Consider the following 26757-nt stretch of genomic DNA (forward strand, 5'->3'; position numbering starts at 1 on the left):
AGACATGGGTTATCTTCTGCCACTGTGAATGCCCCATGACAACCAACCACAGAACTGCAGTGGGGCTCAGCCGATCTCAGCCTGGCTCACTCACACACCTGCAATGCACTGTAAGGCAGCCCAGCAGCTCTTCTAAGCTGGATGGGGCTTCCTAACATGTCTGGAGTTTCAGCAGGCATTTAGTGGATCTAGATGGCCTCAGCTGGGACTCCATGGGTGAATCAGCTCTGCTCCACGTGCCTCATTCTTCAAAAGGCTGGCCTGAGCACGTTCTCACGGTAAAGGCAGAGGAACGGCAAACAGACTTGCACACATGCTTTTCAAGGCTCTGCAGGCATGGTATTTCATAGCATCCTGTTGGCCAAGTCAGTCACATGGCCACGACCAGGGACACACTATAAAGTAATGTGACAAGAAGATACAGATACAAGGAGATACAAGGAATTGGGAACATCAGTGTATTCTGTCCACCACAGCCTATGAAATCTTGGTGTGTTTGCCTATGATCTGCACAGCGTTCCTCCTCCTTTTCTATGTCCCCAGAAGAAATTACATTCAGTTTAAACCTGAGATCGAATCCTTTCAGCTCTACAACTCAGTGTCTTGTTTTTACATAGTGAGTTGTAGAGCTGGAAGGACTGGATCTAGTAAAAAGAATCTGAAATTTAAACATTAACTGAAGCTAAGAGACCTCGTCGTAGTCTTTTCTATGAGGAAATGTGAAGTGTTCTAGATAGCCAGTGTTTTTCTCTGAGGTGCATTTGTACCCAACAACTCAACATTATCACCCTGGGGACCTGTGGTAGGCAGAATCATTCCCCCCTCCCCACCCTACAAAGGTGATCATGTCCTAAACCCTGGAACCTATGAATATGTTAGATTATATGACATAGAGAATCAGGGTTGCATATGGAATTAAATTTGCTAATCAGCTGCCCTTAAAAAAGGGAGGGTATACTTGATTATCCAGAGGGGACCAGTGTAGTCACAGTGGTCCTGAAAAGCAGAAGGCAGGAGAATCAGAGGTCAGTGATAGGAATGCTGACCTCAAAGACAGAAGGGGGCTGGAGCCAGGGTTGCAAGCTAGAAAAGGCAAGGAAATGGATTCTCCCCTGCAGCCCTAGAAGGAGTCCACAGCATGCTTGGTTTTAGTCCATTGAGACCTATCTGACTTTTGAGTTCCAGAACTAAAAAATGATAAATTTGTATTGTTTTAAGCCATGCAGTTTGTGGTAACTTGTTATAGCACCAATTGGAAACAAATTGGAAATTTATCAGACCGATCTCGTCCCACAGAATCCATGTAAAAAATGAGATGGTGTATATTGGCAGGCTGAGCTTGGTGGCTCACTCCTGTATTCGTAGCACTTTGGGAGACCAAGGTGGGAGGATCACTTGAGCCCAGGAGTTCAGGGCTGCAGTTGCACCACTGCACTATAGCCTGGGCCACAGAGGAAGACCTTATCCCCACAAAAAACAGTTATAATAAATGTGTCTTAGCAAATGGGTGGCTGTTTATGTCCCATCTATTTTCCACATTGACCAATCATTTTAAGAAAGGTGGGGCGGATGGGTGGGGAATGCCTCAGGAATTGAGAGATGGTAGAGGAGAAGAGCTAATGGAGAAGAGGGAGGTCAGTGACTGGGGCCCATCAAAGAAAAGAAAGAGGTTCTTAGGGAGACTGCTTGGAAAGTTAGTGTTTGCAGAAGCCCACCCACAGGTCTTGAGCCCCTCATCCTGGGTCACTTTTTCTATCTTTGACCAACCCTTCCCCAACCCCCATCTCTATCCCAAATCCTTCTAGAGCTTTTAACTTACATCACATCAGCCATGATGGGGACTTGGGATGGGCCCTTGTCTGCAGTCATTTCTCTAGTCTGGGTGCTGTAATTCGGAGTGGCATTGCTGGTTTGGCCGGAGTGCACAGCTTCCACCTTACCAGGCTGTGCCCTGCCGTCTCCGAAAGTGGCTATGTTAATTTCTGCCATTACCAACAGCAGTGTCAAAGTGTTCTGGATCCTCCACATCGTCACCCATACTTGATACTGTTCGTTTTTTTTACTTTTTCCGACCTGGTGTATGTAAGTTGGTACTTTTGTATTTTGTTTCTTCTGTTTTGAGACAGAGTCTCGCTCTGTTGCCAGGCACTAAGCAGGACTGCAGTGGTGCAATCTCGGCTCATTACAACCTCCACCTCCCTGGTTTAAGCAATTCTCTTGCCTCAGCCTCCCGAGTAGCTGGGACTACAGGTACGTGCCCCCATGCCCAGCTAATTTTTGTATTTTTTTAGTAGAGACAGGGTTTCACCATGTTGGCCAGGATGGTCTTAATCTCGTGTCCTCATGACCCACCTGCCTCGGCCTCCCAAAGTGCTGGGATTACAGCCAGTATTGTATTTTTAACTCATATTTCTCCAATTACAAATGAGGCTGGCCATTTTTAAAATATGTATTTATTGGTGTGTGTGTGTATATATATACACACACACACACACACACATATACACATATATATATATACACACACACACACATATACACATATATATATATACACACACATACATATGCATATATATATTCAGATTTTCTCTTCAGTGAAGAATCTGTATAAGCCTTTTGACCATCTTCTTCTATTGGATGATACATTTTCATTGGTTTTTACGATTTTTTTTTTGAGTCAGGGTCTTGCACTATTGCCCAGGCTGGAGTACAGCAGTGTGATCGTTAGCCCCCTGCAGCCTTGAAATCCTGGCCTTAGGTGATCTTCCTGCCTCAGCTTCCCAAGTAACTGGGACTACAGCCACGCACCACCATGCCCAGCTAAGTTTATTTTTATTTTTTATTTTTATTGTATTTATTTATTTTTGAGATGGAATATCACTCCGTTGCCCAGGCTGTAGTGCATTTGCATGATCTCGGCTCACTGCAACCTCTGCCTCCAGGTTCAAGCAATTCTCAGGCCTTAGCCTCCCCATTAGCTGGGACTTCAGGCACCCACGACCATGCCTGGCTGATTTTTATATTTTTAGTAGGGATGGGGTTTTGCCATGTTGCCCAGGCTGGTCTCGAACTCCTGACCTCAAGTGATCAACCCATTTCGGCCTCCCAAAATGCTGGGATTATAGGCATGAGCCACCGTGTCCAGCTGTTTTTGTAGAGACGGGAACTCGCTATGTTTCCCAGGTTGGTCTCAGACTCCTCGCCTCCAGCAGTTCTCCTACTTTGGCCTCTCGAAGTGCTGGAACCACAGGCAAGAGCCAGTGTGCACAGTTGTGATTTCTTTATGTAGTCTAGAGTCAACTATATGTAAAGCAAGTATCTCGTCCCAGTTTGCAGCTTGTCTTAACCTCTCTGGTGCTTTTGTTTAGAACTTGGTATATTTTTGTGATTTAAGAAGTATGTCTTCCCTACCTTGCAGTTAGAAAGGTTTTCCTCCCATACTGTCCTAGAATTTTTCTAGTTTTTCCTTTGCCAGGTAAATATTCAATATACCTGAAATTGATTTTTAAACATGGTAGGTAGGGGTTAAATTTCATTGGTTTATGTCTGTATAACCAATTGTTCCAGAAAACTTTATTGAAAGTCCATCTTTCCTATTGGTCTTCAATGCCTTTGTTATGAATCAAACTTCTACATGTGTGTGAACTGGTGCCCAGCCCTCTACTTGGCGGCTTTTTGTATTAGTTATCTGTTGCTGTGTAACAAATTACATAAAACTTAGCAGCTTAAAACAGCAAATATGTATTACCTCACCGTTTCTGTGGGTCAGAAATCTAGGTGCAGCTTCTCTGGGTGCCTGTGGCACAGTGCTGTCCTTCAGCTGCAGTCAGGAGGGCAGCCGGGGATGTGGTCTCAACTGAAGGCCCAAACAGGGAGGATCTGCTTCTAAGCTCACTTCCGTGGCGATGGCAGAATTCAGTTTCTCATGGGTTGCTGCGTGAAGGTCTTAATCCTTGGCCACCTGTTGGTCAGAGGCTTCCCTCCATTCTTCCTCCTGTGGGCTTCTGTATAGGGCAGCCCACAGCATGGCAGCTGACTTCCCTCAGAGCAAGCAAGCAAGCAGAAAGGGAGAGATGGAAGCTACAGTACTTTGTAACCTAATTTTAGAAGTGACATCCATGATTTATGCTGAGCATTAGAAGCAAGTGAGTACATTCAGACCACTGTCAAGGGGAAGGTATTCCATAAGGGTGTGAATACCAGGAGGTGAGGATCACTGGGGATCATCTTCAGGGTGCCTACCATACTCTTATAGTCACATAAGTAATTAAGTCTTGTAATATTAATCTCTTCCTAGGTATTTTAAGTGACTTTCCATAGGATCATTATTTTTTACTTTTAAAAATTATATTCAAAATAGAAAGAATGGGCATGTCTTGGAACAGATTTTTGGAAGAAGGCATAATAGAACTTTGGGAGTGATAGGAAAATATGTAGAGATGTGATCTTTCTTCAGATGGTTGGGTTCAGTTTAGTTAATTATAGCAAGTACAGTCATGCTCGGTATCTGCAGGGGACTGGTTCCAGAACCCCCATGGATACCAGAATTCATGGATGCTCAAGTTACTTATATAAAATGACATCGTTTTGCATATAAACTATATGCACTTTCCTATATGTTATATTATCTCTAGATGACCTTTGATACCCAATACAATGCCTGTACATCACTTCATATGCATGGATTCAACATAATATTCAGTGTGTGGTGAATTCAAGTTTTGTTTTTGACAAGTTTGTGGAATTTTCCCGCCTGAGTGTTTTCTGTCTGTGGTGAGCTGAACTTATGAATGTGGAACCCACAGATATGGAGGACGAACTGTATATACCATGTAATTTTCCCTAACTAGTTCATCTGCATTTTCCAAGCGGCAAAACTATCATGCTGATATGTAGGAAACATTTCACGTATTAACTTACCATTTACGAGATTCTTTTAGACAGAGTAAAGCACGTGCCATCTCCTTTATTTGCTTTATGCAGTTCATAGAGCTCAGTGATGCCAACTGCATATTTCCAGTTCATTGAAAGTGATACTTAGAACAGGATGAGGTTGTATTGTCATAACAGCTAGCACCACACATGGCTCTTTTTTCGTTTAAAATACAAAGCAAACATCTGCCAACACGCCTTCATGGGTACCTAGTTGGAAGGAAACCCTTTGAACAATTATTCTGAGTTGAATTGATGACTTAAAGATGAAGTTTAATACATCCAGTTGTTATGTTCATCACCATTCTAGCTCGGTGCTTCCTGTGGGCGCTGCATGGAATGAGAATGGTTTGGGGTGTGGTGTGAGAGATTATGGAAAGGACCTGATCATCAGTAAAGCATCTTGACCCAATTCGCTTTTTCTTTCTTCAGCTTTGCCACACCTGTGGGGCAGCTTCTGTTCATACTGATGCTTATCTCCAGCCACTAATCAGGAATAGATGCATTGACATTTCTACTGCTGTCATGAATGCTGTGATTACAGACTTCATTGTTCTAAGTGTGCCTCTTGGTTCCTTTTTTATGTCAGCTTGCGTGTTTGTGTGTGTGCGCACACACAGGCACATGTCTACTTTTTCATCTATCTTAGGCTGATTTTTAGTTAGCAAAAGAGACTTACATGACAAGTTCTGGAGTAATTTCCAAATTTCCAGACTTTGACCCAGTACATAACTTGGGTTTTCCTCGTGTGTAGTTACTAAGAGAAACTTCTTGGTGCACCTTTCTTTGAAGAACAAAATGTGAACAACAATGAGGAAGCAGTAAACACATCTCCAGCTAAGGTGCCAGATTCTGATAGCGTACCTTCTTTGCAGAGCTTACTTTGCAGAACTGCAGAAGTTATGTATAGACAAATGGCTGGGCACCACTGTTGGCCAAAGTTTCTATACTGTATTATTAATTCTAGATCTGTCTCTTCTGCCCTACACCCTCCCCTTATTTTGGCAAATGTAACAAGCCAAAAATTAGGAAAGTATTATAAGCTCATTGGAATGCATATTTGGTACTATGCTAAAGATGAGGGTATTCAGATAGAAGCCCACAGCTGGAGTGCAGAGACCGTATTACAATGCCTGAGGAGCAGCCTGTGCTTATTCCTTATCACGAAGGACGGATGCAGCCTTAGGAGGCGCTTCCTGAAGTTTATATTGGAGAGATTAAAATGTAATTGTGGGCCAGGCGCGGTGGCTCATGCCTGTATTCCCAGCACTTTGGGAGGCCAAGGCGGGTGGATCACTTGAGGTCAGGAGTTCAAGACCAGCCCAGCCAACATGGTGAAACCCCATCTCTACTAAAAATACAGAAATTAGCTGGGCATGTAATCCTAGCTACTCAGGAGGCTGAGGCAGGTGAATCATTTGAACTCGGGAGGTCGAGGTTGCAGTGAGCCGAGATCACACCACTACATTCCAGCCTGAGCAACAGAGCGAGACTCCATCTCAAAAAATAAAAATAAAATGATAAAATGTAATTGTGATAGAGATAGCCTATAATTTTGTATTCAAAATGAGAATTTTTTTTTTTTTTTTTTTTTTTTTTGAGACGAGGGCTTTCTCGATGTCACCCAGGCTGGAGTACAGTGCTGTGTTCGCAGCTCACTGAAGCCTTGACCTCTTGGACTGAAGTGATCCTCCTCCTTCAGCCTCCTCAGTAGCTGGGACTGCAAGCGCATGCCACAATGCCCAGCTGATATGTATTTTTTGTAGACAGGGGGTTTTGCCCTGTTGCCCAGGTTACATAGAAGTTCTGGGCTCCAGCAATCTGACCTCCTTGACTTCCCAAAATGCTGGGATTACAGGTGTGAGCCACCATGCCCAGCCAGTGTGGACATTCTCTCCTGATCGTAAACTGTACTGCATAATGGATGCTTTCAGATCATTTCCTTACCTTGGTCACATCTTTGGTTTCAGTAGATTTTCTACAGAGCCCATATGTTCAAGGCTTGGTGTGAGGGTGGGGGGGAAGCCTGTTCTAAACTCTGATTTATCTTGAGATAGGAGCTATCAAAGAATTTTCTCTTCATCCCTGTTAGATTGCACTTCAAGCTCTAACAGTGCCTCTGAGCCATGAGAAAAATTTACACATAAGAAATGTTTTGAAGTCATTAAAATAAGTTCAGAGCTTAAGAGCTGGTTTCACATCTCTTGAATCAGATGAAGTGTGCGCTTACAGAGAGTAATAATTAGTTGACAGGCAGATGCCAAGCTCTGGGTTTTGATATGATTCTCTCTTTCATTTGGCACAGTTCAAGTGTGCGGGCTGGGCATTCTGAAAGAGAGGGATCACTGTGATCGCACAGGGGCATATCAGATCTGTGCCTTTGGTGGATGTCAGGCAGAATTATTCAGAATATAATCTGAAATGCATTTGATCCTACAGTAGATAGTTTAATAATTTATGTTCAGCCTTATTAGCAAAGCCTTGTGTTTACACTGCTATCACCAAAATGAGATTTAAAATACCCTGTCCATGATATTAAGATTAGAGAGTTTGTGTGTTTGTGTGTGTTCGTTTAAAATTTTTCTTCATAATTGTAATGACCTGATAGCAATTACACATGTGGGGCGAAAGGGCTAAGGCAAAAATGTCACATGAGTAACGTCTGATGTCGAATCTCCCAGAAGTGAAACAGAAAGGCTGACAGTATTGTGCTCCAATTGTGTGACTGTGTGACAGAGGTCTTAGGATGTAAATGTTCTTCCAGAAGAAATGGAAAGGAACGGTTAATTCCAACTTCAATTTGTTGATCCTGTTACATTCCATTGTACCTATAATGCTGATGGACTGTACAGACAGCATTATTTTCACTGACTTGACGATAAAATGCTAACATTTTTGGTTTGGAGACAATTGGGCACGCCTACTTAGATGATATTAAAGAGCTCGCCATTTGGAGAATGTCTAGAAGAATAAAGGAGAAAGATCCCTGTATGTCCTGGAATCTGGTAGTAACATGAAGCGCAGGGACAGGGTTGTCTTGTCAGTTTGAGGAAGGGAGCTGGCATGTGGAATGCCATTTCAGGGCCCTGGCAACACCCGCAGGTGTCGGGACAGAAGAACTCATTTAGAAGCTGCACCACAAGATGGGAAGACAGGTGGCAACTCTCTTACAGGGATATCTTTTATTTGAGCAGAACCAGACCAACTGTTCCTCATTAAAACACATTTTGCAACGTGTTTTAATGTGAGCGCATCAAGTGTGTATGCATGTGTGTGTTCGTAGCATATTCAGCGATGTGCCACCTCCAGGTCACAATTACAGAGTCTCCACGTGGCTTAGAACTGCCAGACCGGTAACAGGAAACGTCTCTGCATAACTCGCGGCCAACTTTTCTGGAATGGCCTCTGTAGGGAATGGCCTGTGAGATGCGGTGGCAAGTCAAGTGCACAGAATCTATTTGGTGGGACTGTTGATCTTGATTGTCATTTTAATAACTATGCAGAAAAACCTTGCTTTTTCTCATGTATTTATATGGAATTATCAGTGTATCTCAGACGTGCTGCTGTGGGGCTGTCCTTAGTATGACTAAAGCCAGGCCTCTCATCTGCTTCACTATTTATACATCCTATCAGAAATGTGGGCCAGTGATTTAAAGAGAGGGTTCACTCATATTAGCTACTTCCCTGACTAGTTTGAAGGATGAGAGAGATTGCATAGAGAGCACTTAGAGTCCCACTAGGCAGGCAGTGAATGTTCTCTCACTATTATTTCTGCTTAAGATTCTCACATAGAGCCTATCCCCTGCCTTTCTCACTGAATCCTTGTGCTCCAGCCATGCGCTATATTACAATTTATCAATATTTCATATGAGAAGGAAGAGGAGTTGGAAGATAAGGCCTCTAAACAACATGACTTCCTTCCATTGGAAGCCCAAGCCCATCCAGCTCCCAAGAAGAGAATCCTTGTAACTAGATGAAATAACTGTAGGATGCAAAGGAATAAGCAGAAACGTACACACCAATTCGGAAAACATGAAGTCATCATCGCTTAAGTGCGCTTTCCTCAGTCTTGTCTCTTAGGGCCAAAAGACCTGTGGGTCAGACACATCTGGAGGCCCGTTTCCTCCCCATTTTCTTAGCAGGCAGTTAGCTCAGCAGAAGGAAGAGGCCTTAGCAGAGGCTAAGCTTGGGAGTTTCCTGTCCTCTTCCCCCAGGAACTTCAGCCCGCCGCAAGGTGCCCTGTCCCTGTTTCCTCGTCAGCTTCTGTCGGAGTGTGTTCTCTTAGGCAGCGAGTGCAGCTCTACTTGAACAGAGCACACTTTCTGGTGGGATGCAAGCTTCGGGGCTCACATAGGTCAGGAGGGGTCGGCACCGTCATGTCCTCCACAGAGATGTCCATAGCCTTATCGCCTGGCAAAAGGAACTTTGCAGATGAGAGGACTGTTCTGGATTATCTAAGTGGGTTCCGTGTAAATCACAGGGTTCTTATAAAAATAACCCTATGATCACTTGAGGTCAAGAGTTTGAGACCAGCCTGACCAATATGGTGAAACCCCATTTCTACTAAAAATACAAAAATTAGCTGGGCATGGTGGCGCGTGCCTGTAATCCCAGCTACTCAGGAGGCTGAGGCAGGAGAATTGCCTGAACCCGGGAGGCGGAGGTTGCAGTGAGCTGAGATCACGCCATTGCACTCCAGCCTGGGTGACAGAGTGAGACTCCGTCTCAAAAAATGATAACCCAAAGCTACTGGCTTTGAAAATGGAAAAAAGGGTCACAGGCCAAGAAATGTAGGCAAATTGTAGAAGCTGGAAAGAGCAAGGAATCAGGATCTTCCCTGGAGCCTCCAGAAGAAGGCAGCCCAGCCCACACCTTGACGTAGAACTTCTGACCTCTAGAATTGAAAGAGAATGGATGCTTGATAGCCTGGGTTTGTCGCGATTTGTTCAAGTAGCAATAGAGAACTCGTGTAACATGCCGTTTCTCTGCTGGTAAGGTTTTTCCCTAGTAACTCTATGTCATATTTATGCTATGTAGTATTGGTGATGTGTGACTCTTTGTCCCATTTACTTGCCAGTCTAGTAAGAAGTACAAGAATAGGTAAGTGGGCACACCATATGGAAGGGATATTTGCTCCTGTATAAAATGTGAATATATGGTACTAAGGAACAGGTAGCAGGGGCAGTATGCATTCAGCCAACACTGGCCCCGCCTGGGTACCAGCCCCAGGGCCTCCATTGGAGAGAAAGGCCACCCCTGCTCTGAAGGAGCACACCCACGGAGGCGCAGGAGCCAGCAGGGTGCCCACCGCTGTTGACGGGAGCCGTGAGGCAGCCGGCTGACAGGACGGGCAGGCCCCCGCGGGGTGGGCAGTGGTGACCGAGGGTTTCCTAAAGCAGATCCTGTCTTAGTTGAGACCTGGGCAAACAGTAACTACAGGAGGCCGGGATGGGTGATGGTTGAGTTTGGAGCTTTTCCGGAAGGCGCACACTGCAGGCTTTACCAACTCAGAGCCCGGGGAGTAAGAGGTGCTGACTGCACAGTGGACGGAGCTTCTGCCTCGTGGGTTAGTGCTTGTGACGATGCTGGAGACAGCACATGGTCATCTCAGCACTGGTAGTTAAGTGCTGCGGGCGGCTCCGGCCTTGCCTGGGTTTCGGGCCACACTCCCGTGATACGCCTTACTAGCAGCCCTTATTGTGAACCTTCCGTATTCCAGGCACTCTGCCTGGCTCTGGGCACATCCTGTCCCTTTCGATAACATCTGAAAGTCGTGACTTTCCTCCTTCACAGAACGGGTAGCCAGGCTTAGAAAATTTGAACCAGCAGCCTAAGATGGCAGGCTGAACCTAGCTTCCGTTTCTGGTCTGCCAGAATTCAAAACTCATGCTCGTTCATGCGACTGTGTGCCTCTTGATGGTATACATAAGGAACAAAAAAAGCACAGGGCAATTCTACTTGAGAAGCAAATAGTGACTCTGTAATTTATAGGAAGAATTTGAGGACGTTTGCGTTTTTGCATAAGATACCATGGAATAAGTTAATTTTCACTGACGTTTAAATGTTCAGGACACTTAATCTGCATCTATCTAATTTAATCCTCTTAACAACCCTATGATGCACAGATACTAGCAGTATCTCCAGTTGACAGGGGAGGAAAAGGAGGCAGTAAGAGGGTGAAATTTGCCTGAGGCTCCTCAGATGGAGCTGGGATTTGAGCCCAAAGCTCCAGGACGTACTGCTTCTAGAACCGGTCCCATCTGTGCCTTGTGGTGTGAAACATGCTCAAGTGAAAAGCATCTCCTTCCTTTCCCCAACAATACGTGGGTAACTGCTGGAGATGAAGGAAATCATGAGATACGCTGTTGTTCTCATCCCAACTGTCTGTATTTAACTGATGGAAATCTGATCCCTGAAGTGTCTGAACATGAAAGTGCTTTTTAATTTTGGTATACATCCTGGGTTCTGCTTTAACAGATTTATTACTGTGATAGGGTTTGATAAGCTACATTTTTGAAAATTAGATTATTTTTAAGAGTCAGCAAGTTGGTAGGTTTAGAAATTAACCAAGGGAGCAGTGAGATTTACAAGGAGGACAAACCCATGTTAATCAGAGTTAAGATAGAATGCATGATGGGAATGTCAGTCCCTTAGTCTGTTAAAACAGTATAAATACGTGGCTCCTTGTGAGTGAGCAAAGGTCATGTCCTACCTTCTTTCAAATTTGTGTTTTGAGAAAAGCATTTCTAAGTAGAATTTGAGTTCTTAAAAACTGAGTTGGCATTCATTTGTTTCAATAAGCAGTAACATTTTTCAAAGTTGGTGTGTTAAACTTTTAAAGATGCACGTGCGTATTGAATTTCAGGAACTGGGCAATCCTCATAAGGTTTTGAAGGTGTAGGGAAGGTCTAAGCCTCTGTTTATTTTCTAGAACTATGCCTGTCATGTATGTGTGGACTTTCCCATCAGCGGTTTATCATCACTTCTCCTATAAGCACTTTTAATTTTCTATTCATGATACCTGCTTTCAACTGCTACCTTGTACATTTACATGTTTGAGCACCTTTGACTTTATGAGCAAGACCTCGTATGTCCCACATTTCTAAACTAGTTTTTCGTTAAGTATCTCAGTAGTGGTGGCAACTGAAATGTACAAAGCTAGCTGGTTCCTGATTACTGTCATATAAGGAACTTTTAAAATATGATATTTAAAAATAGTATCATCAAAATCCTTTCATCAAGATCTTGATTTGGTAAAAGGTGAGAATAATGAAAGGGCGCAGTGCAGTAGAGACAGGCCGCATGTGCCTGCCCCTGGTCTGCTGTCACGCTCCTGCCTTAGAGAGAGCGGCAAGTCTGAGCGTCTGCGGGCTGCACATGTGTGCATCCTCCATGCTGCTCCGCCAGGTGCTAGGTTGTCCAGCGGCTCAGGAGGGAGGCTCAACACCAAAACGCCTTTTCTGAATCAACGTTCAAATGTGTTTGTTAAACGTTAGAGGGGTGGAAAGAAACAAGTGAATGCGCAAGGAAGAGTGACTGAATTGAACGTGACCGCAAATAATCCACTCTGATTAACAGGCAAGATGAGTTGAGAGGAGAAGTTTTCTGAAATTGACATCAAAAGTCGAAGGGTTGTTGCCTTTTTTTAAACCTAGGCCAAGAAGGCACAGTATCTGCACTGCCTCATGAAACAAAATCCAACCTGTGTTATAAGCCAACTAAATGCTGAAGGCTTTGAGACTCACCTAGTCCTTCCCCAGGTCAGCCTGACAGCTGGCCACTGACACCACTAATCATAGCACAGATGCGTAACCAAGGTCAAGCATTCTGAACTGGGGATAGGGAGGAGGGTGGATTTTCCCTGAAGCTCATGTAGCTCATGAGACCAGTCTCGGGGTCTTTCAATTTGAGGGACCCTTTCTAAGACCCTGTACCTAATTTTGTATTCATTCTATTTTTCTTAATGAGAAGGCTTCAGAACCCACAAAATCTGGGTCCACTCCTCGGTGAGAGTATCTGTGAACCTCCTGAAGACAGGGTGGGCATGGCTGTGTGGATATGTAAATATGCTTCCATATTTTTCTGGAAGGGTTTGTAGTCTTCTCAAAGCCATCTGTGACTTACAAAGGTTAAAGAACTCAGGCCACGGAGCAATTCATCAACCTCTTAATACTAATCTTATAAAACCAAACTTAGTAAGTGTTGGTTTAATTGCTAGAGGCCGTAATTTGTGACTCAAGTAGAATAGCTTCCCGAATGTATCACAGGACACACTGCTCACATAGATGGGAACGTTCTTGATGGTTGCTTACTCTCATTCATACATTCATTCATTCATTCATTCATTCCTAAACACTTAACTGAGTACCTACTCTGTGTCTGCAGCCTGGTAGGTTCCAAGATCTCAGACATGAATTAGGCAGACTCGCCCCTTTTGAGACTTCCCGTCGTTCCTGTCAGTTCAGCTGAAGGAGGAGTCGGTTTTCTTTCTCAAGTTTCCCACATATGGTGTCCGTGCCGTCCTTGAGATCTTGAGGCTATTTTTAATTGAAATAGAAGCTCTTCAGCATACACCTTGCTCCAAAATATTATGCAGAAAGCCAACCTCATAAGAGAGCGGGGTCCTGGGGGCAGGGGCAGGTCTGGGTGCACCAACGAGCTCCAGCTCTGGCCTCCCGCTGCCATGGAGACAATGGCCCTGTTCTGTCCAGCTGCACGTGTCCTTAAGGAGGACTCCGAATGCAGGGCGACCAGCAGGGTATCCACCAGATCCCTGCGGAGGGCGGCAGTAAATAATGCTTCCAGTGTCACTGGGGCTGAGAGTCTTACCCGTCCGGCTCACAGCTTTATTAATTCTGCCATTAGTCTCTGACAGAGCAAGAATTCTGCCCACACGATCACATGGAAATGAGCCCGTGGAAACGGGGCTGTGGAAGTTGCTTTCATTTCCCCATTACTACTCTTTGTGTCTCTCATTACCCGCTCCTTTGAATTCAGATCCTATTGATTCTGCATCAAAAGTCTGTTGTTGCCTCTGCTGTCATCCTCATCCAGGTCCTCATTCTCTCCCATTTCATCTGCTGCTATAATTCTTACCACTGGGTTTCCTACCCCATTCTCCTACCTCCCTTCAGTCTACCGCACACATTCCTGTTCGTGTTACCTTCTGCAAAGCAGCATTCCAGTGCCTCTCCTGTGCAGGGTGAGATCCACCTTCCCAAGCAGAAGCCAAGGAGGTAGCAGGGGATTGTTAGAGCACGTGGAAGGGAAGACTGAGCAAAGTACCATGGTTGTTCCAAGACACTTCGCGCTTCTGCGGCTTTCCCGGCCTGTCCTGCACCGCCTCTGCGTGTCCCTTCGCCCTCCCCCTTGTTCCTTCCAGCCACGTTGCTCATCTGCCCCTTCCACACTGCCACTTCCATCTCTCAAAATGTTATTCAGGTCCCGTATTATTAAGGGAGGCACCGATTCTGAAGCAGGTACCTAAGGTAAAAATCTCATAGACTGCGCTTTGAAACTCTAGAGCCACCCTGAGAATAGCCCTCTCTCCACTCCCCTGGACACCAGCTAAGAAGCCCCTGAACAGAGAGCACGGAAAGTAAGCACAGTCAGGTCTTCAGCTTCTCCAGCTGTGCCCAAGCAGGGTTTCCCAACCTGTTCTGTGTCCGGCATGAAGAGAAAATGTTAGTGTGTGTTTGGCACACAAGGTACTTTGAGGGGACAGAGTGTGGGGTCATGTTGGGGGGGGGGTCCCTGTTGGTGCAGCCATCCTGTGGCAGAGGACCAGCTAGGAATCTTTGTCCTAGGGATGTGTTTGCTGAATCAAGTGGCTTCCATGTTTGGTTGGTTGGTTGGTTTTGAGACGGTCTCACTCTGTCACCCAGGCTGGACTGCAGCAGCACAACCTCGGCTCACTGCAGCCTTCACCTTCCGGGTTCAAGTGACTCTCCTGCCTCAACCTCCAGAGTAGTAGGGACTACAGGCATACGCCACCATACCTGGCTAATTTTTGTATTTTTGGTAGAGACGGGGTTTCACCATGTTGACCAGGCTGGTCTCAAACTTCTGACCTCAAGCAATCAGCCTGCCTTGGCCTCCCAAAGCGCTGGGATTACAGGCTTGAGCCACCGCACCTGGCCCATGGTGTTTCAATCTCATTCTTCCATTGTATGGTTGCATCTCTCTAAGAGTTAAATATGCCTGTGGTATGACTCCAGTTTACAGATTCTACCCTTCATGAGTCCTGCTTTGATTTTCTATCAACCAACCTGGCTTGTCTTTCTCATATGGTTTACGTGTAGTATGGTTTACTTATGAACTTGGCCTGGCCCTTCAAGGAAAGGAAGTGACTCGTTCATGCCTACCTTGGGCCCACCTGGCTTGTGGTGGTGTCCACACGTGCCTCTGTTGAAGGAGAACTTAAAAGCCAGCACCTTCTGGAATCCATTACTTGATTGATATCACAACAGGGCTTTCTCTGCATCTTGAAAGTAATTCTTTCCTCCGTTTCTGTCATTATAGGATTTCAGGAACGGGCTTGGGAACCACGTGAGTCCAGGATCCCACACCCCTGCTGCCTCTCAGCCCGGCTCGGCGAGTTCCGGAATGGTGCTGCGCAGGCCGAGGCTACAGCAAGACTGTGCGCCCAGGACGGCCGTGGGTCTGGCTCTGCTGGCTCTTCTTTTGGCTTTTTTTGTCAAGGTCTATAATTAGAATACAACTAAATGAAGCATCTGTAAAGAAGAATACGTTTCTAAATAAAATCTTCAATGAACAGGAAAGTCACACCTCCATTCTCAAAGGGCAATCATTTGTACTGGTCACATTGCCTCCTCTTCAGCCATTCTTCTTACTGAGGCTCCTCCTGCCTCACACTGAGTTGGACCTATTGGTTATTTGACCTAAAACCTAATCACAGCTACCATAGTATATCCTTCAAATTAAACTGTTTTTCGTTTACTTTTAGCAAGAAATGCAAGTGGTTGCATTTTTTTTTTCTCCTGTATCCAATCTTTAAGTCAGAAACAAATTGTACGGTGACTCTGGCCATCTTTTCCTCATGTGGAAGAATTTTCTATCTTTAATACACTTTTTTTTTTGAAACAGAGTTTCACTCTTGTCACCCAAGCTGAAGTGCAGTGGTACAATCTTGGGTCACTGCAACCTCTGCCCCCTAAGTTCAAATGATTTTTCTGCCTCAGCCTCCCACATAGGTGTGATTATAAGCCTGGCTAATTTCTTGTATTTTTAGTAAAGACAGAGTTTCACCATGTTGGCCAGGCTAGTCTCGAACCTCTGACCCCAAGTGATCCGCCCACCTCGGCCTCCCAAAGTGCTGGGATTATAGGTGTGAACCACTGCCCCCAGACTCTTTAATAAACTCTTTTAAATGCATCTTCCCCTTCAGGCTTTGTTTGGAGTCCCAGTGCTACAAACGTTTTATTTTTCACAACAGAAGTGTTCCTGAAAAGTGTGTATAGAAACCTGTTCTGGAAACTTGAACGCTTTTAGAATGCACCGGGAGAATCTGCCAGCTAAAGGCCTCCTGGCAACAATCTGTGAAATATGAAACTGAAAAACGATTTGTCTAAAACAAATTGTGCCCGTTTTCTCACATTTTTGATCCATTAGTTTTGTGAGTCAGGGTGTCAGTCTTGTCACCCAGGCTGGAGTACAGCGGCACTATCTCAACTCACTGCAGCCTCCACCTCCTGGGCTCAAGCAGTCCTTCTGCATCAGTCTCGTAACAGCCAGGACTACAGACACATACCACCACGCCCAACTAAGTTTTTAAATTTTTGTAGAGGTGGGTGTCACTATGTTGCCCAGACTTGTCTGGAACTCCTAGCCTCAAGCAGTCCTCTCACTCAGCCTCCCTAACTGCTGGGATTACAGGCATGAGGCATTCCACCCAGCCCAGATTAAATGTTTTTATTTCTACCTGCCATCATTGGTCTTTACTAAGTGAAGTGACTTCTTTAACAATAAATGGAATTGGTACACTAAGCAAACCCTATGTTGATCAGAATTTATTTGGATTGCACAGGTACAGGAAAACCAGGTTCCTCGCCGTCACCATACAATACTTTCCATCTCAAAACCCATGACCCTCTTCAACTCTTCCATTTAACTCAAAATGTTTGTGTTTTGTGTGTCTTTTAAGGAACCTAAATTAAAATTCAGTTGTGTCCCAGTTGGTAAATTATAGAATACGTATGCTTTTAGTGTTTGTTAGTACATTCCTCCTGGAACTGGTATGTGCTTCTAAGAGGTGCTCACATCTAGAATGCAAAATCCTCCCGTGCCCCTTCTGGCCCTGCAGTGAAACATCACGTGGGAGCACCTCTCACTTCTCAGCAGGAACGGGGAGAAGAGCACAAGAACGTGCCACGTGCTCCCTTCGTGAGCTCCGTGCAGTCATTTCTTTGTTAATAAACAACGGCTTTCAGTGTGGTACTCATTTAACACAAACCCAGCAGAGATAAAAATGCCATCCAAAGCCTGAAGTCGCACTAGATCAGACAGAGAGACGGCGCAGCACCTGTAACTGATTGGAGACCTCCCTTTTCTGACTCATGCGTACTTTTCCTCTCACTCTCTCATCTATTTATTTCCTACCTTCTAGCTCTATGCTGTCCTCTCCTTCCTTCGTTTTTTTTTTTTGTTTTGGTTTTTTTTTTTTCCTATAAGAGAAAACACCCAGTCATCCAATTCCCCTGCTGCTGCCCTCACCAACCATGGCATGGATCCTCAAGGATGGTTTCAGCTGTACAGATTCTCCCTGCTCCCTGCGTGACTGTTTACCTTCAGTTTGGCTGCAGCTTCACTCTGCTCTTTGGCTCAGAAAGGGACCAAGGCCACTGCCTGCAGCAGACTCGGGACCTTCGTGATGTCAGCCTTCATGCTGGTGACCAGTTGGTGAGCGGGATGGCAGCATTGTGGAAATTCAGGGATTTTCTCCCCTGCATGACCTCCATCTACAGGGAGTGGGAGGGAAACAGAGTCAGAAGCCGTTCTCTTATGCACTGGACTCTGAACGGGACTGAGTGTAGGAACTACGGGAGCAAGGGTGGTCATCAGTAGAGCTGTTCCTTTTCCCACCCGTGTCCTTCCTGCCCACAGTGCAGCTGCACTTCTCCCGCCCTGCTGAAGTTAGGCATGCCCACACGGCTTATTTTAGCAGGTGAAATGTGAACGGAGGGCTCATGTTCTTCAGGGCAGACGTGTTCAGAGCTGGTGTACAGTTTACCCTGTGCTCTTCCCACTGCTGTGGTGATCCTGGACTTGAATTTGGGAATGAAGCTTCCCTGTCCCTGGAGTCCCTGAGTTTGTACAGTGAGTAGGGCCCCTGGCCAGCATGTGCTAGACAGGCATTCGGAGCCAGAAACATACTTTGGTTGTGTGAAGCCGCTGGCATCTGAGGATTGTAGCCACAGCATAGCCTGATTCATACAAAGTGTCAGCCGTGATAGGATGCTTGACCTGCAGGTTATAAATGTAATTGTTACGTTTTCTTTGTGTGCTTTGCATTCGTATCAAGGGGTGTGGGTGGGGGCGGGGGTGTGTGTGTGTGTCTGTGTCTACTTCTCTGCTGAGAAGGAAAGCTATGAAGAGATCTTTTCAATGTTTGGCCAATTTTTTTCTTAAACTCTTTGTTAGAATAAAACATGCATATGAAGTGGACATAAATCATAGGCATCGAGGGGTTTTTTAAAACTGAGCCCACACTGTAGCCAGCAGCAGCAGCAGGCTCCCCATGCACCCTCCCAGCCATTAAGTCTGCCCCCCAAGAAGTAACCAGTATCCTTGTTTCTAACAACACAGATTGATTTGCCTGTTTCTGAACTTTCTGTAAGAGGAATCACGTAATATCCATGATTTCATGTCTGCCTTCTTTTGTTCAATAGTCATTGCAAGATAAGTCCGGATTACTGTGTGTAGCAGTAATTAATTCACGGTAATTGCTGAATAGTATTTCAGTGTATGAGTATACCACATTGTCTTATTCATTCTGCATTTGAGTTGTTTCTAAATTTTTGTCTATTATGAATGCTGCTGCTAGAAACATGTTCTGTTAAGCATTTATGTGATGAGTACATGTCTAGGAGTGGAACTGCTGGGTCACAGGATTTGCGTATGTTCAGCTTAGATGCTGCTGAATGGTTTTCTGAAGTGGTTGAACCAATTTACATCCCCACTAGCACTTGAACTCTGCCATTCCCCCTATTTTTTCTCTCTGTGACTTCAGTATTCTTCAGCAGACCTTGCCTCTGCTGTTTCCCTTCCACAAGTCATTCCTAATAATGATGATAGTATTGACAGCCATTAACTGTCTAGTCTTTAACTGAAAGGAGCTGGGTGTTACAATTTGCACTTGAAAGGTGTTAATCAGTCCCAAAGAAAAAATTTTGAGAGCGATATTGCTATTCCCATCATATTGAGAAGAAAATCTGAAACTCAAAAGACTAAGTAACCTGTGTAGGAGTCACAGAGCTATTCAGTTTAGAGGCAGGACTGAGACACAGCCTGACTCCAAAGCATATACTCCTCCAAGGAAAACCCTCCTGCTCCTCTGCCCGGTGTTTGACTTAAACTTGGCCTATGCCCACAGATACGCATTTAGGATCAATCACGCGGATGCCTGAGCTTGGTGTGAGGGCGCTTCAGCCCCTCAGTCTCTGTTATCCTGATCCAAAAATGTGCATGCTACTCAACACACTTTTTAAATAAAGATTTACTAGTCAAGCTGTTTCTGCGCCCCTCCCCCTTCCTTCCTTCTTTCCCTCCTTATCATCCCTGCTCATCAAGCATGAGATAGTCAATCTGAGAATGTGAAGAACTCTTGGGTAAAAACTTTCGTTTGTTGCTGGGAAAATGTGTCTCAACATCAGATTTCCATATGTCATTCAGTCAAAACCTACACTACTGCTACTGACTCCACTCCAGGTTGAACATTTTAGTGTGTACTGTAAGATGTCGTGGAGGGAGAAGCAGAGTTACAAATAAAGCTTCAAGAGGATTTGTCATGAAACAAACACAGAAAAAAAGGAAGGAAGGGAGAGGAGGAAGAGAAGGGAAGGTAGAGAAAAGAAAAAGGGAGAAAAGGTATCCGTAAGGCTTGCAGCAACCATCAAAAAGTCAACCATGTGAGGGGATGGGGATGGTAAACTGCTTGACTGTAGTAACCATTTCGCTATGTTTATGTGTATCAGTACATGTTCACCTTAAATACACACAATAAAAAATGAATATGTCCATTTTCTAAAAGGCTTGCTGGGCCCCCGAGGCACCTCAGGATGCTGCAGGACATTCACAGGAGCACCCTGGGATACTTTAAATTGTTGAAGGAAACACAGCAACATCGGTCAGACACCAGGCCAACTACTAGCTCAAAATAGTTCACTTTTCAGCATTAGACTTCACAATTTTTTTTGGTGACACCATGAAACTAGATTTTCAGCAATTGCTGTGATAAAAAGCAAGTATGAAGTGAAAATCAACATGGAACAGGAAACGAAAATTGTGATCACGGTCCAAGGTTTGAGAAGTGGTGCTGTTCCCAACAGGTGCGCAGCTGCCATTAATAACTAATGTCAGTATGAAATAAAATATTAATGTTTTTCTTTAAGTTATATGTATTATTTTTTTCAAACAGTTCTTATAGTAAGATATAAATGCTTATTCAGTTGTTAGAGTTACCTAAACAGAAAGGTTAGCTGTTTCTTTTGGCCTAGGGGTACCATGAATCAAGAAAGTCTGAAGACCTCTGCTCTGTGATACAACCTAATTTCAAGGATCCATGTCAGATTTATAATGTAGTCCTAATCACTTCTCAAAACGTTTCCCCCTTACTTTAAAGTTAGATTATCCACGTTTGATGAACGTACACTTAGCTGCCCATTGAGTTTGCTTTGTATGAGGTTGAGACTGTAAAGGAGTTAACCATCACAGTCACCTGGAGTCAGATATCAGTTGTTTCCATACAAATTCAACACAGAAAACACAAGGAAAGAGCATGAGATGTTGACATCAGCAAAACTTTGGTTTAAATTCCAGCCAGGCCACTTTTAAAAAGACCCACATCTGTAAAATACGAACAAGATTCCACTGTGGGTCACTGAAAGATAGGTGAAACCCTGCATATAAAAACACTGTATTCTTGGTCTGGCGCAGTGGCTCACACCTGTAATCCCAACACTTTGAGAGGCCAAGGTGGACGGACCACGAGATCAGGAGTTTGGTACTAGCCTGACCAACATGATTAAATCCCACTTCTACTAAAAATACAAAAAATTAGCTAGGCACAGTCGCAGGTGCCTATAATCCCAGCTACTCAGGAGGCTGAGGCAGGAGAATAGCTTGAACCCAGGAGGCGAAGGTTGTGGTGAGCTGAGATCGTACCACTGCACTCCTGCTTGGGCAACAGGGCGAGACTTCAGGCTCCATCTTAAAACACACACACACACAAACACACACACACACACAAACGATATTCTTGACACATCATTTCCTCCTCTTTTATGATTACTATAGCCACTTAAAGGTGAAAATACCTTTATAAAGTTAGGTGTTTTAAATTCTATAATCAACACATGACCACCCAAAAGATTTATATATAGAATAAAAAGATGCCTACCTTGAGAGACATAGAGTCTGATTCTAAGAAATGCAGCAAAGAAAAATTCAAAGGAAATGAATTGCAGCTGTATTTGAGGAGATCAAATTAATGAATAGCGTGGAGCACAGATTTTGGTGGCCAATCTAAGATCAAGGAGGAGATTTTCCATGGCCAAAGATGAAAAGAGCAACCAGATTAATAGGGAGGCCTAGAAGCCATGCCCTCCCCCATCCTGCTTTGAGAGTAAAAGGAAATGCAGACACTATTATTCTGCATTAGTTTTCTGTCAATTATTTTCTCCCAGTACTGTCTCCTAGAGTTCTACAGCCGAAGTATCTCAACGATATAGAAGTTAAAGCAAAGGATTTCACTGATGTCTCACGATCTTCCTAGTTCATGGGTATCTGAATGCATTTATGAGTACTAATGAGGCAAGTTTGCAGAAAAAGAAAAGGGCTGGAGGAGAACAACCTTGGGTCAAGGTCAGGGAAAATTTGGGAGTTCAGAGAAACCTAAAGAAGTACGAATTTTAACTCCTAGGTTTATCTAATCTGCTTCTATTCCAGTATGCTCGATTAATCACAAAACAATAACAGTTATAGCAGACTATCTGATTCCAAGGACCATTGCCTGCTTTCACCACTGCTATTCACATTGTACAAGGAGTTCTAGTGAAACTATTAGACAACAAAAAGAAGGGCATAAAATTGCAAAGGAAGAGGTAACACCATCTCTATTTGCAGATTACATGATCACGTGTATAAAGCATCCCAAAGAAACCACAAGAAAGCTATTAAAGCTAATAAATGAATTTAGCAAAGTTATAGACTGTAAGACCAATGCAAAAAAAAAAAAAAATCAGTTGTTGTTTTACACTAGCAATGAACAAAAAAATTGAGAAACCAGTTCCATCTTTAATAGCAACTAAACAAATTAAATACTTAGGAATACATCTAACCAAGGCAGCAAAAAATTTGTATGCTGAAAACTAAAAACCACTGCTGAAATAAATGTATAAATATCTGAAAAATGGAAAGGTATCCTATTTCACTAATTGGAAGACTTAGCATTAAGATGTTAATACTACCCAAAGTGAACTACAGATTCCATACAATCTCTATCAAAATTCTAATAGCCTGTTTTACCAAAATGGAAAAGGCAATCCTCAAATGTATATAAAATTACAGAGGACTCCAAATAGCTAAAACAATCTTTAAAAAGTAGAATAAAACTGGAGGACTCATGTTTTTCAACTTCAGAACTTCCAACAAAGCTACAGTAACTGAAACTGTAATACTGGCATAAGGACAGACATCAAGAACAATGGAATAGAGCAGAAAGCCCGGAAGTAAATTCTCAGATATATAATCAATTGATTTTCAACAAGGGTGCCAAGATCGTTAAATAGAGAAAGGACAATCTTTTCAACAAAGGTTGTAGGGGAACTGGATATCCATTTGCAAAAGAATAAAGTTGCACTTTACCTTACGCCATGTACAAAAATTACTTCAAAATGGGTCAAATACTTGAGTTAAAATTATAAAACGCATAGAAGAAAACGTCGGGGAAAATCTTCATGACATTGGATTTGGCATGGTGTCATAAATGTGACACTAAAACTACAGGCAACAAAAAAAAATGGACTCTATCAAAATTGGTAACTTCTGTGCATCAAAGAACACTATCAAGAAGGCAAGAGACAACCTACAAGAATGGGAGAAAATGTTTACAAATCATGTATCTGACAAGGGAAAACATCCAAAAGAATTCCTCTAACAACAACACCAACTACAACAGAATCACAAACACCCTAATATAAAAATAATTAAAGGATTTGAGTGCACATTTTTCCAAAGAAGATACACAAATGGCTAATAAACACGTAAAAAGATGCTCATCATTGGTCAACGGGGAATTGCACATTAAAATTATGAGATGCTATCTCGCACATTAGGATGGCTGCTAGGAAAAAAAATGGTAACTCTGTTTAAGTTGTTTGAGAAATCTCCAAACTGCTTTCCACAATGGCTGAACTAATTTACATTCCCACCAAAAGAGTCTAAAAGTTTTCCTTATGTTCTTTGCAGCCTTGCCAGCCTCTGTTGTTTTTTGGACTTTTTATTAATACCTGTTCTGACTGGTATTAGATGATATCTCATTGTGCTTTTGATTTGCATTTCTCTGACAGTGATAATGAGCATTTTTTTCATGTTTATTGGCATCTTGCATGTCTTTTTTGGAGAAGTGTCTGTTTCTGTACTTTTCCCATTTTCTAACAGTTTTTGATTTTTGCCTGTTAAGTTCCTTACAGATTCTGAATATTAGACCTTTGTCAGAAATACAGTTTGCAGATATTTTTCTCCAATTCTGTAGGATGTCTGTTTAACCTGTTGATAGCTGCTTTTGCTGTGCAGAAGCTCTTTAGTTGAATTAGGTCTCGCTTGTCAATTTTTATTTTTGTTGCAGTTGCTTTTGAGGACTTAGCTACAAATTCTTTGTCAAGTCCAATGTGAAGAAAAGTATTTCCTAGGTTTTCTTCTAGGCTTTCTATAGTTTGAGTCTTACATTTAAATGTTTAATCTATCTAATGTTTAATCTAATCTATCTAATGTTTAATTTTTGTGTATGATCAAAGAGAGGGATCCAGTTTCATTCCTGTGCATACAGCTCGCCAGGTATCTCAGCCCCATTTACTAAAAAGAGAATCACTTTCCCCATGTTTATTTTTGTCTGCTTTGTCAAAACTCAGATGGTTTTAAGTGTGTGGCTTTATTCCTGAGTTTTCACTTCTGTTCCGTTGGTCTATGTGTCTGTTTTTGAACTAGTAACATGTTGTTTTGGTTACTGTAGCCTTACAGTATAGTTTGTAGTCAGGTAGTGTGATGCCTCCAGCTTTGTTCTTTGCATTTAGGATTGCTTTGGCTCTTTGGGCTCCTTTTTGTTTTCATATGAATTTGGGTATATACCCAGAGGAAAATAAATCATTTTACCGAAAAGACACATACACCTGCGTGTTCATCACCACATTACTCACAATAGCAAAGACATGAAATCAACTTAGGTGCGTTATCAATGATGAATTGGATAAAGAGCATGTGGTACATATACACCATGGAATACTACACAGCCATAAAAACAAAATCATATCCTTTGCAGCAACATAGATTGCAACTGGAGGCCACAATCCTAAAGGAATTAATGCAGGAATAGAAAACTAAATACCACATGTTTTTGCTTATAAGTGGGAGGTAAACTTTGAGCACACATGGACATAAACATGGGGAGAATAGACACCTCAGACTACTTGGGGGAAGGGAGGGAAGGGTAATGGGTTGAAAAATTACCTACTGGGTACCAGAGCTCACTACCTGGGTGAGAGGATCCATACCCCTAAGCCTCAGCATCAAGCAGTATACCCATGTCACAAACTGGCACACATACCCCATTTCTCTAAAATAAAATCTGAATTTAAAAAAAAAAAAGGTAGCAAATGCTAGTGAAGATGTGGAGAAACTGAAACCCTCCAACATTTTCTGTGGAAATGTAGAATGATGCCACCACTGTGGATAATAGTGGTGCCTCAAAATTTAAATCTAGAACCACCGTATAACCCACAAATTCCACTCCGAGCTATATAACCAAAGGAATTCAAAACTGTAGCTCTGAAGAGGAAACAAATTAATAAAACAATTAAAATAATGCAGGAAAGACACGCAGAAATTAAATTTTTCTTTTATAAACAAACTTCCCTGAGTCCTTCCTCCTCCTGTGGAATTTATCCCACTTTGCAAGTTTTTTTAAGGTATATACATTCTTGTATTCTTGTTCTCTGTAGCTAGTAACTCTTACGTTTCTGTAACACAAAGAAGATCATAAGAAATACACAAGCAGGCAAGACTCCAGCCTTCTGGGCTCTATAGCAGAAGGCAGTAGATCAGGCCCATGCTAGAAACCTTGAGCTGTACAGATAGCAAACCTCTGGGTTGCATAGCAACAGTCATATGTAAGCCTAAATTAGGTGTCTGTCATTGCTTGCCAAATTGCCTTTGTTCTATACCTGCAAACTTGTTTTTGCACCACTGTGTACTTCCCTGCAAACTTGTTTTTATGCCACTGCGTACTTCATGTATAAAAAGTTAAGCCCTGACTTTGTTTAAGGGCTCAGCCATTTTGAATCCAAGTAGAGCTGGGCTGGTGTATACCTAAAATAAACTCCTTCTGCAACCTCAATGGTCTCTCTGGTCTCTAAAATTCTGCAACAGCTCAAACCAGTGTCTGTTTACCAATGTTGACAGTAACATGATTCACAATACCTAAAAGGTGGGAACAACCTAACTGTCCATTGACAGATGAATGCACAAACAAACTGTAGTATCTCCATACAACGGAGTATCACTCAGCCTTAAAAAGAAGTGAAATGTCACAATACAGATGAACCTTGAAAACATTAGGGTAAGTGAAATAAGCCAGACACGGGACAAAAACATGGTAGGACTCCAATTACGCGGGGTGCCTAGAATAGGCAAATTCATAGAGACAGAAAATAGAACAGAGGTTATCAGGAACTGAGGGGAGTGGGAAGAAGGAGATTTATTACCTAATAAATGCAGAGTTTACGTTGGGGATGACTAAAAAGTTTTAACTGTAGTAATATATGAGGGAATTGTCTAGAAATTAGACTAAGAAAGAAGCTCAGGTCATGTTGTGAAAGGTTTTGATGCCCTGCCAAGAAATCTAGACTTTATTCCATAGTCAAGAGGTAGCCACTGCAGGCATCTTAACAGGCCTGTAAACACTGCAGGCCATGCAGAGATTCATGTTGGAAGGATAACCAGTGACGGTGGGAAGGTTAGCTGGTTATCCCGTTGATGATCCCTGTCAATGGGTATACTTACCATACCCTACATACTGACACTTTTGGAAACATACAGCACAGTCATCACTTTCTCAGGCTTGGGAAGAGTTAAGTTTCTGCTGTTGAGCTTCCGACTGTCCCTTTCCAGGAGAGCTCGTAGTAAGCCTCAGCTTAGCCAGTTGGTAGTGACTTTTGCTCTTATCATTGCTATTAGTGATGCCAGATCTTATCTTACTGTTGCTGACAATGGAGTTTTGTTTTGCAATAGTTGCTGTAATACATAGCTGGAACGGATGTGTGGATCCCTTTGTTATCTTAATTAAGAAAGTGCCTCAGTAAGAGGCAGGCT

General features: G+C 43.2%; 1 protein-coding gene across 4 annotated transcripts in view; it reads left to right on the forward strand.

Annotated features, from left to right (window-relative positions):
* The window catches only part of CDKAL1 (CDKAL1 threonylcarbamoyladenosine tRNA methylthiotransferase), a 731789-nt gene extending 706006 nt beyond the window's left edge, over nucleotides 1–25783 (forward strand). For all 4 annotated transcript variants that reach the window (XM_003927310.3, XM_074398506.1, XM_010338014.2 and 1 more), the window contains one exon: nucleotides 15457–25783. In XM_003927310.3, coding sequence (XP_003927359.1) covers nucleotides 15457–15648 — 192 coding nt within the window. In that variant the 3' untranslated portion in view covers nucleotides 15649–25783. The remainder of the gene's footprint in view (nucleotides 1–15456) is intronic.
* The last annotated feature ends 974 nt before the right edge of the window (nucleotides 25784–26757 follow it).

The sequence above is a fragment of the Saimiri boliviensis genome, chromosome 4 (assembly GCF_048565385.1).
Source record: "Saimiri boliviensis isolate mSaiBol1 chromosome 4, mSaiBol1.pri, whole genome shotgun sequence".
NCBI classification, from domain to species: domain Eukaryota; kingdom Metazoa; phylum Chordata; class Mammalia; order Primates; family Cebidae; genus Saimiri; species Saimiri boliviensis.